The sequence below is a fragment of the Tupaia chinensis genome, unplaced genomic scaffold (assembly GCF_000334495.1).
Source record: "Tupaia chinensis unplaced genomic scaffold, TupChi_1.0 Scaffold147500_2, whole genome shotgun sequence".
Taxonomy (NCBI): Eukaryota; Metazoa; Chordata; class Mammalia; order Scandentia; family Tupaiidae; genus Tupaia; species Tupaia belangeri.
In genome coordinates, this window is record NW_006207352.1 from 99,205 (window position 1) to 109,814 (window position 10,610).

Consider the following 10,610-nt stretch of genomic DNA (forward strand, 5'->3'; position numbering starts at 1 on the left):
GGGGTGGGCGGGGTGCCGAGCTCGCTGGCTCACTGCTCCTTGCCCCTGTAGGGCCGGAACCTCCTGCCGCCTGCACCCGGCAACTCCCGGCTCAACTACACGGTGCTCATCGGCACGACGCCCTGCACCCTCACCGTGTCCGAGACGCAGCTGCTGTGCGAGTCGCCCAACCTCACCGGGCAGCACAAGGTCACGGTGCGTCCTCCCCACAGCCTGTGGCCCTCTGGGCTGGCCAAGCATGTGACCTCAATCTGACCACGCCCTGGATGTGCCCAGCCCCCAGGGTCCCTGCACGCCCACTCTGACCACTGGCCCATAGAGGGCCATCGCCCACAGGCAGCACCATCGGCCCGGGCCACGGAGCAGGGCTCTGAGTGGCCTCCTGCCCCCAGGTGCGGGCCGGCGGCTTCGAGTTCTCGCCGGGCGTGCTGCAGGTGTACTCGGACAGCCTGCTGACGCTGCCAGCCATCGTGGGCATTGGCGGGGGCGGCGGGCTCCTGCTGCTGGTCATCGTGGCCGTGCTCATCGCCTACAAGCGCAAGTCGCGCGACGCCGACCGCACCCTCAAGCGGCTGCAGCTGCAGATGGACAACCTGGAGTCTCGCGTGGCCCTGGAGTGCAAGGAAGGTCTGCATGGGCGGGAGGCAAGCCTGGAGCCTGGGTAGTGGGACGGGCCAAAGGGCAGAGCTTGGATCCTGGGTAGTGGGGCGGGGTGAGGGGCGGAGCCTGGAGCCTGGGTAGGGGGCAGGGTGAGGGGTGGAGCCTGGAACACGGGGCGGGGCTGGGAGCCACCTCTGAGCCAGGCCCATCTGCCTGCTTCCTGGGCTTGACTCTGTCCTGGCTCTTGTGCCGCCCCCTGTGCCGCCCCCAGGGTGGTGTGGGGGTAGGGGAATCTCTGGCCAGGTCCCGGAGCGGAGCCCCCGGTGCTCGCAGGTGCAGCCAGCTTGGCTGTGAGGCCGGGGATAGGCCACATAAGCTCCTGTGGCTGTCACCTCTCTGTACAATGCCCTGTGACAGTGTCCGTGTCACTGGGCCTTGTGGGCTGTGGTGAGCGCCCAGCGAGGAGTCCACGGGGTGTTTGAGCGCATACACTCAGGCTGCCATGGGGTGCTTCTCTCCCTGCACCAGTGGTGGCCTGGCTCCTGGTGTCTCTGCAGTCCCTGGGCACTCGGTCTCACCCACTGGCCCTCGAGCAGCCTCCTGAGACTGGCACGTGTCCTTCCTGAGCCTTGGGTGCGAGAGGCAGGGCAGTGGGGGGCTCCCTGGCAGGGCACATCCAGGGCGAGGCTGGCGTCCACCGGCGTGACTGGTCAGGCACTGAGCTCTGGGTGCAGGAGGCTCCATCTCTGGCCTCCCTGGTGTGGAGCTCTCTCGAGCACCTCTTCACTTGCTGGCGATGTGGAAGAGCCTGCTAACCCAGCGGTGCTCTTGCTGCGTCCAGCGCTGGCTTGGTCTCCTGCCCTGTTCTTGGGCTGCTCCCTGAAGGCCTGCCTGAGACTGGGCGAGCCCCAGGAGCAGGTGCATGTGGCCAGAGAGTGGGTGGGCTGGGCAGGCCGCACAGGCAGGCTGTGTGCTGTGGGGTCATAGGCCGGGACAGTCAGCCTGCAGAGGCCGCCGGTGGGAAGGGTCGGGGTAGAGGCTCCAGGCTGGAGGTCTGCTTCGTGGGGAGGACAGCTTGGCCTTGCTGTTCCCAGGCACCCCTGCTGGTAGGCCCGGCTGGGCACTGGGGTGGGGGCGTGGACGGCGGCGTGTGGGGCTGAGTCCTCCAGCAGGGAGGTGGCCTGGACTGGAAGCCTAGGCCCTACTGCAGCCACCTGGGGTGGGTGTGGCCCTGGGTGTGTTCCAGCAGCCCTGGGCCAGCCTGCCATGGCCTCGTCTTCCATGGCCTGGCCCTGTCCTGCAAAGTCCATGGCATCAGAAGCAGCTGTGGGACACATTGGTGTGACTGACACGGAGTGGCCAGGTGCCACGCGAGGCTGCAGTTTGCAGACATTAATGAGCATAGCCTCGTAGGGCAGGCTGAGGGGCCTACGGGGCTGTCAGCTGCTGTGCTGTCCCTGGCAAGTCCAGGTGGCCTAGGACCTCGGCAGTCTTAGAGCCCGAAGTCCCATAGCTAGAGCCTCGGTCCCAGGTTCTCCTACACAGCCAAGTGTCCTGCGGGGATCACCTGCACTCATGGGCTGTCCTGGGAGGATGGGCAATGAGGGAGGCCTGTGGTCTGGGCCTCGCCCTAGACCAACTGTGCGCCGAGGCTGGCATGCATGGTGCCCTCAGCTCCCGGCAGTGCTCGGGGGTGGCCGGGGAGAGATGCCCAGGTGCTTGGCTGCGGTGCTGGGGGCCACAGACCCAACTGCTAATGACCTGATGGACGCCCCCAAGCCTGCCTGGTGCTCTCTGGCTCCCGATCAGGTCGTGTGTCCCTCGGCTGCCGCGGGCCGACACCTCACAGCTCTGGACTGTCCCTTGGGGCTGCACTGCCCTGCCCGTCTCTGTTGCTCAAAGAGACAGAGCTGCAGCAGCAGGGGCTGAGCGAGGGGCCCATGGGGGAAGGAGGGGAAGGGAGGCTGAGGTGTGCGCACATGCACACACGTGTGGAGGCACATGTAGGGCAGCAGGTTGAGGTGTACATCTTGTGGAGGTCTTCGTGAGGCTCAGGGCCTGGAGACAGGCTGCAGCCTGCTGGCCCTGGGACCACTGCCCACAGGCCGGGCCAGCCCAGCCCTTCCCAGGCACTGAGGAGCCAGCACCCCACGGCTGCCCCGCTAAGGCACCTGCCCGGTGCTGGTGCCCTTTCCTTTCTCTCTGGGCTAATTGTGCAGTGGCTCAGCGAGAGAGCCAGCTCATTCCTGTTAGAGCCGGGGAAACCGAGGCACGGCGGCTCCTGTTAGGTCCCGCAGCTGGTGTGCAGCAGAGGCAGGCCTCGGCCTGGCCCGGGAGGGGCGCACTAGGGCAGGGACGGGACTGGCTGTCCTGACGCCACATCCGGCCGCAGCATTTGCAGAGCTGCAGACGGACATCCACGAGCTGACCAATGACCTGGACGGCGCCGGCATCCCATTCCTTGACTACCGGACGTACGCCATGCGGGTGCTGTTCCCTGGGATCGAGGACCACCCGGTGCTCAAGGAGATGGAGGTGCGGGGGCTCGGGGCCGGGTGGGCACAGGGGCCGGGTGGGGCTAGCCGAACACACGGCCTGGCCTGGGCCGGCCACCCTTCCTCCTGGGCCCTTGCAGGGCCGCCCGGCTGTCAGGTCCTGCTGCTTCACACTGATCCGGGCGGTTCTCGGTGCTGAGCTGTCCCAGGCAGAGCCATGTCCTGTGAGGGGCGCCCAGTGGAGTCCCCCTTGGGCCTGTGACTGAAGCGGCCAGCCCCAGAGAGCAGGCTTGCCCCCGTGGGTGTTGGCAGCAAGCCGGGCAAAGGCAGGGCTTGCCCCGGGTCCTCAGGCGTCCGGGCAGGGGTCTCAGGCTCGGCAGGGGGGCCCTGTGACACCCAGCTCTGCACTCCGCGGGCGTTGGCGAGCCCACTGCCCTGGGTGGCTCTGGGCAGGAAGTCTCCCTGAACTGAGGCCGAGTGGACCTTACCTTTGCCTGGCTGGGCCTGGGCTGCCTGTGGACCGCCTTTGTACCCTCTGGGACAGCTGCCGTGCCAGACCACACAGAGGGCCTGCCCCATCGGGGCCCTCTCCCATGTCTCCACCTCAGTGTCTGAGTCTCTGAGCTGTGTGCACCTCCTGGTACTTGCCACTTGTCTGCCTGGGTCAGGACCAGTCACAGGACTTCTGGGCAGGCTGCTGGGACCCTCCTGTCCTGACGCACGTCGCGCCCCTGGAGCCAGCCACGCCTGCCCTGCGCCCATTTCCACACTTCTGCTGCGTGGCCTTGGCTGTCCCCTCGCCAAATTCCCGTGTCCTCCCCGAGGCCGAGAGGAGGTGGCTGTCAGGACATGTGGAGCTGGGGGAGGCACCTGTCAAAGGGCCTGACCTCAGAGCCTCTGCTCCTGCATCCCTCGAGGATCCCTGGAGATGAGGGAGCGAGGCCCCATGACACGCCCACCCCACCCACAGCGGCAGGCCTGCAGCCTGCACCAGGGGCATGGCCCGCACCTGCCACCCAGCACCACAGTGCCAGGGACTCCGGCCTGTGGCAGGCTTTTCGGGCGGTCGTGGCCAAGAGCTGTCCTGGGGGTGCGATGGCCGCTCCCAGGTCATGTGTGCGGGGCTGAGGACGCGAGGCTTGGAGACCACCCGCTGCGTCTCGCCGTCAGAGCCCAGTCCTCAGGCCGGCTCCGCCCTGATGCCAGGCCCGTGCACCCGCAGGTCCAGGCCAACGTGGAGAAGTCGCTGACGCTGTTTGGGCAGCTCCTGGCCAAGAAGCACTTCCTGCTCACCTTCATCCGCACGCTCGAGGCGCAGCGCAGCTTCTCCATGCGCGACCGCGGCAACGTGGCGTCGCTCGTCATGACAGCCCTGCAGGGCGAGCTGGAGTACGCCACAGGGGTGCTCAAGCAGCTGCTGTCCGACCTCATCGACATGAACCTGGAGAGCAAGAACCACCCCAAGCTGCTGCTGCGGCGGTGAGCTGGGCGGGGCGCGGGGCGAGGCCGCTGTGAGCCTGGGCGGGGTGCGGGGCGGGGCCTCCGTGAGCCTGGGCTGTGTGCGGGGGATCTCTGGGTGCGAGAATGCTGTGAGCCTGGGCTGGGCGCGGGCAGCGGTGAGCCTGGACTCGGTGTCTACGTGGCAGGCTTGCTATGGGATCTCTGGGTGCCAGCCTGATGGGGCCTCCTGGTGCCAGGCTAGGGTCCCCCCGCTCAGAGGCCCAGGCCCAGGTGAAGGACAGTCTCCTTGGCAGTGCTGGGGACCTCCTGATGTCCACCCTGTGGGGTGTCTTGGAGGCCTGGTGCCCAGCCTTCAGGATGGCTGGTGGGGTGCAGGGCGCGGTGCCGCCCGAGGCTGGAATGAATGGCCGTGCTGTGCTCTGTCCAGGACCGAGTCGGTGGCCGAGAAGATGCTGACCAACTGGTTCACGTTCCTCTTGTACAAGTTCCTCAAGGTAGGCAAGGCAGGGCTGGGGGGCTCCAGGGCTGAGTCGGGGCAGGTGGGGCAGCCGGGGGCATGGTCCCAGCCAGGAGTGGGGGGCAGGTCCCCAGATGCGTGTCCGTTGGCCTCCGCCCCCCTCTGCGCCGTCAGGGGCCCCCCAGCCCACCACGGTAGACGAGGTGTCCAGCTGTGAAGCGTGTGGCCAAGGTTCAGGCCCAGATCTCGGCACCACACCCTTAGCAGACTCCGGCCACTGGGGCAGGGCCTCTGAGCGTCCAACACTGGCCTGGCCTGCAGAGGCGTCAGGCCTCCCACGCCACCCTCCTGCTACCCACCATGGGAGCTGGGGCCACGCTCGGCTTCTTCCTCGGAGGCTCTTTGGTCGGCCAAGCCATGGCCCCCAGGTGGATGTGGGCTCGTGGCTCTGCCATGGCTGTGGTTGGCCACGCGGCTCGCCTGCAGGTCGGGTGCTGGTGGACGGTGTCATCCCAGGGGTGTGACTTCCCTGGTGACCCGAAGGCTGGGGGAGGGTCCCTGTGCCCCAGAGGTAGATCACCAGAGCACCCCCAGGCCAGGCCACCGTGTGCTGTGAGGACACGCTCCCCACCCAGTCTCCGAGGCCCATGACCGGGGCAGTGCTGGCTACCGTGTGGAGGCTCCTACTTCCATCGGCTCTGGGGCTGCGTCCGTACCTCTGACGCTGTGGTGCTCCGCCTCCCTCGTCCCAGACCTGGGGCAGGACCCGTCCTCATGGCCGGCCCCATGCACGTGGGTGTGCCCTGCAGGTGCAACCCTCTGTCGTGTGTCCAGGGACGGGACAGAAAACCCCATCTCCTGTGGCAGGCATGGTCCTGTGGGGCCGGTGCTTCGCGGGCTCAGCAAGCGGGCCCTGCGGGCTGACGGAGCATGAGCAGCCAAGCGTGGACTGCGTCTTGGCTCCTGTCGATGGCCATCAGCCCCGATGCTCCACGCCTGGAGACACAGACCCAGCCCCCAGGTCCAGCTGGGCCCTCGTGTGGGCTCCCATCTTGGGGCTGAGGGAGGTGGGTCCAGGCAAGAGCCCTGGAGGCCGCGGAGGGTGAGCAGAGGGTGCCTGACAGAGCAGGTCACTGCACAGCACGGCCGTGGAGGGAGAGCAGAGGGTGCCTGACAGAGCAGGTCACTGGGGCGGGCGGGGTGTGCGTTCCACAGGCTCGGCGGGGTCACGGGGAGGAGCAGAGCGAGTGGGCGCCCCGACCTCACCAGTGGGGTCTCCGTGAAGGGCAGCCAGGACGTGTTGGATCTACCCTGAGGCCGGCAGGGCTGCACGCCACATGCTGCCACCTGGTTCTTGCGTCCGCGGGGGCCGTAGGCTTCAGCTTTTGGCTGCAGGATCTCCTGTACTCTCTCCCTGACGCGTCGCACCGCCACCCCGGTCCGCAGCTCCTCTGGGGTCTCTGCGTGCTGGTATGCTTTCTTCACCCACGCAGTGCACTGTCAGCGTCTGGCAGGCCGGGTCACCGTGCTCTGCCCCCCGTCCCTCCCCATCCTCGCTGAGCCCTGGCGGCACTGGCTCCCTGCTGTCCCGGCTGGCCTCTCGTTTAGAGGCTGCAGGCCCCCCCTCGCCCTCCATCTCTCCCTAGAGGGCCACAGCTGGCTGCTAAAGGTTGCTTTGCCGTGGTACAATGCAGTATGTGCCTTTTCCACCTGGGAGGCTCCCTGGCGACCCCGCCTGCCGTCGTCTGCAGGTGTCGTCACAAGGCGTCTGTCATGCTCCGATGGGCTAATCTTACTTGCAGTAACGTGGACTCAGGCTAGCGTCCCCCACTTAGGAGTGCACGCACGGCACGGTGTGGTCACGCAGCGGGCACTTCCAGGCTGTAGAGGAGGAAACCCTGATGCACTCCAGGGACACAGCTGTCTGCAGCTGGCCGTCCTGAGAAACGAAGCCGGCGGAGAGGCCCAGCTGCGGTAGTGCACCTGAGTGCATGGGGGCCGCTGGGCCTGCCGGAGGGGTGACGTCAGCACTGGCCCACAGCCCCCAGTCTGGGTTCTACACGGAGTATGCTTGTCTGTCCTTCTAAGGCTGCCTCCTTCGTGACATGGACAGGCTTGACGAGGGCTTCACGGCGTGGGCCTCCCCAGCCCCACAGGCAGCCAAGGCCTGGCGTCCGGACAGCCCGGGACACGAGCCTGCGGCCTGCACACCCTGGCCGGCAGGGCCCATGGCCCAGGTCTCCTGCCCTGACGCAGGTCTCCCTCAGCCCACGGCCTGCTGGGCCTCACCTGCCCTCTCCACATGGCCTTTCTGCCGCGCTCTCGTAGCCACGTGGTGGCTGCTGCGCTCCTGGTGATGGGTCAGGTGGGTCTCCACCACAGCCAACGCTGACAGCAGGCTTCCGGGCCAGAGGGTCTGGGTGCCTGGGCAGGCTCGCCTGTCTGACAGTTACTTTAAAGTTATATTCCATGGGACCAGAAGGTGGCGTAATGGCTGCTTCACTGGACTCCCACTTAGTCAACTACGGTTCGAGTCCCACCCCAGTGGCTTGAAAGTCCCACCAGGTGCACGTGAGTGCGTGCCCCAAGTCCTGAGAGCGGGATGGAGGAGAAGGGATTGTGGCGTGGCCATCCCCCTTGGGGTGACTTCACTTTCCGTCTCACTGTCTCTCCAGTGAATGCACGTACTCTATGGCACAAATCTCTCTAAAAAAATTATTCTGTGAGTGAGAGAGACCCATCATCTCCAGCAGGGTCTTGCTGCTGAGACAGACCCAGCTGTGGGTGCCGTGTACTCAGGGAGGTCCCTGCACATGGGCCTGGAGTCTTCCCACATCCTGGCCCCAGGCATGCCCCTTAACTGGACTGCGTGTCCCCTGCGCTATGCTGGCACCAGGCCTGGGCCACGCTCACTGTCAGCCTCTCTCATTGCAGTCTGGGAAATGCATATCGCAGCTTCGCCTCAGTTGGCGTCTCTTGCAGGTTGGGCATCTTCCTAGGTTTGGTTGGCAACCTTTGTTTCCTTCTGAAAGAAGTTTGCATGTTTATTTTGGTCATTTTGCCTATTTCTCTGGAGTTGTTTTAATGCATCGCAGGGGCTTATTAAAAGTGCACCAGCTCCTGCGTCGTGCCAAGAACTGAGTTTTGTTGTGTGTGGCGTGAGGTAGGGATCTAGCTCGATCTTTCCCACCTCACAGAAGCACGTGTCCTGAGCTGGTTCCTGAACTGCTCCGTCCTCGTGTTGCTTTCCACTTGAGAAGTGACATGTTTTGGTGGGAGTCCCGCCTGTCAGAGGGGCCGGGGAGCGTGGAGTCATCACTGTAACCCCTCACCCTACAGGAAGCCAGGAAGCCGAGGCCCCTAGGAGGGGCAGGGTGAGGTGTGGATTCCAGACACTGCGTTCCTGGCTGCTGCGCCTTTTCATCCCTCCTCCACACCACCTGGCAGGCCTTATTGAGGCCCCAGAGCTGGCACAGGGGGCTGCCGCCTGGTCCGGAGTGAACGCCTGGCTTGGCCTCGGCCTTCCTGGCAGATGCCCGGCCTTCCGGGGCAGGTGCTGTGAGGTTGGGTGAGGTGAGGTGGATCCGGGTTTGAGTCCTGTGACCTGCAGAGATGGCAGCCGAGGGCCCGTCGTCCTCAGGCAGAGTCTGGGCTTGAGGAACCCCAAGCCTCTCATGCTGCGGTCCCTGTGCTGTGGCTGCATCTGAGTGTCACCCTCCTCCTTGCCAGCTGCTGTAATGAAGCCAGGTTTAAATGAAACGTGACTTCCGAGACCGGCGTGCTGGCGCGAGGTCTTGAGGTGACCGGCACTCACGGCCGTCCGTAGCAGCTGCCGCGTAATTACCGCAGACGCCGACCAGGTGCCGGAGCGTCTGCTTACAGGGCCAAGCTGTCTCTGCCAGGGGCCACCTGGGGCACATGAGTCTCCTGAACTCAGCCAGGCCCCCCAGACCTGCAGGGGACCTGTGCCCAGGCTTGGGGCTCACTGGCATGTGGCTGCTGCCGCCTGCTGTCGGGATCCCCAGGGCCGACAGGACCCTCGCTGCGGCCCCAGGACCTCTGCCCTGGCCGGCTGCTCCCGCTCACTCTCTTCAGCAGGGGTCTGCCCCGAGTGCATGCTCAGGCCTGGGCTCTGGGCATGTGCCGTGAAGGACCCTGTCGTGGCCTGGCCTCGGGCTCACCTGGCAGAGCTCTGGGGGGTGCGAAGGTCCATGGCGTCGGCCAGGCACTCCAGGTGGCCCTCTGCCCTGCTGGGTTGAGTCCAGGGGCCCCATGAAGACTTAGGTGAGAGTACCAGCTGTGGGGGACAGCTGTGCTGGGGTCAGGGGTGGCCCTTGCTGCACTGGGGGGGCCAAAGGGCAAGCCAGTAGGGGCCGGGGCAGAGCGGGCCCTCGGTGAGTGCTGGGGCTATTGGTACAGGGGTGCCACTGTTGGGTCACTCGTCCGATCACACCCAGGGCTGTGGTGTGGGGCTCCCCACGCCCTGGGCCACGGACAGGGACGCGCACCTGGCCCTATGTGAGTGCAGCGAGATGCCGGTGCTGGCTGCTGTGGTTGGGCTCTGGGTAGTGGGGTCCCGGAGGCCTGCTGAGGCCCGGGTCCAGCAGACGTGGGCATGAGCCCCTTGGCCCGTCCCGGCCTCCCTGCAGCGTCCCCATGGATACTTCAGGGCGGGGCTCTGCCTGTAGATCTGTCCGTTTCTCGGGCGCTGGGCGCTGGGATAAGGGGCTCTCGCCTGCTCTGGGGTTGGGTGTCACCCCTGGAGGGGGGGAGAGGCGCCGGCCATACCTCGCCCACCACCTGGGCCCACAGGAGTGCGCGGGGGAGCCGCTGTTCCTGCTCTACTGCGCCATCAAGCAGCAGATGGAGAAGGGCCCCATCGACGCCATCACCGGCGAGGCCCGCTACTCGCTTAGCGACACCTCGGGCCGCCAGCTGAGCCCACGCCCCTCCCAACCGCAGACGCTCAACTGTGTGAACCCCGAGAACGAGAATGCACCCGAGGTGCCGGTGAAGGGCCTGAATTGCGACACAGTGACACAGGTCAAGGAGAAGCTGCTGGACGCCGTGTACAAGGGGGTGCCCTACTCCCAGCGGCCCAAGGCCGGCGACATGGACCTGGGTGAGCTGGCTCTGTGTGGTCGGTCCTGGCGGGGTCCTGGGTGGGCCTGAGTGCTGGGGCAGCGAGTCGGGGTATCTGGGAGCAGCTGGGGGAGCCAGAGGGTCTGGGGAGGGTGACCAGGCTGAGCAGGAGGCCAGATGGGTGCAGAGGAGCCGTGGCAGTCAGGGGACCTTGGGCCGGGGGTAGGCTGGTGGGCACCAGTGGAGGATGGGGCTGGGGTGGGGCACTGGGGATCCTGGTGGATGTGGCTGGAGAGGCCAAAGGTCACTGTGGAGGAGCCCACCGGGGCTGTGAGGTGGCCCTGCGCACGGGGAGCGTCAGGCTGCACACCGAGGGGCCGAGCAGGGCATGTGGGTCCTGGGGCACCACCCTAATACTGCCTCTGCCCGCAGAGTGGCGCCAGGGCCGCATGGCTCGCGTCATCCTGCAGGATGAGGATGTCACCACCAAGATCGACAACGACTGGAAGCGGCTG

The 10,610-nt window shown here is 66.3% G+C and overlaps 1 protein-coding gene across 1 annotated transcript in view; it reads left to right on the forward strand.

Moving 5' to 3' along the window:
• Nucleotides 1-10,610, forward strand: part of PLXNA1 (plexin A1) — a 38,442-nt gene that overhangs the window by 23,085 nt on the left and 4,747 nt on the right. Inside the window, 7 exon segments of the mRNA XM_027768809.1 lie at nucleotides 1-195; nucleotides 393-627; nucleotides 2,993-3,135; nucleotides 4,318-4,574; nucleotides 4,984-5,050; nucleotides 9,826-10,135; nucleotides 10,528-10,610. The exon segment at nucleotides 1-195 is cut by the window's left edge and continues 207 nt beyond it; the exon segment at nucleotides 10,528-10,610 is cut by the window's right edge and continues 16 nt beyond it. Of these exon segments, the coding sequence (XP_027624610.1) occupies nucleotides 1-195; nucleotides 393-627; nucleotides 2,993-3,135; nucleotides 4,318-4,574; nucleotides 4,984-5,050; nucleotides 9,826-10,135; nucleotides 10,528-10,610 (1,290 nt within the window).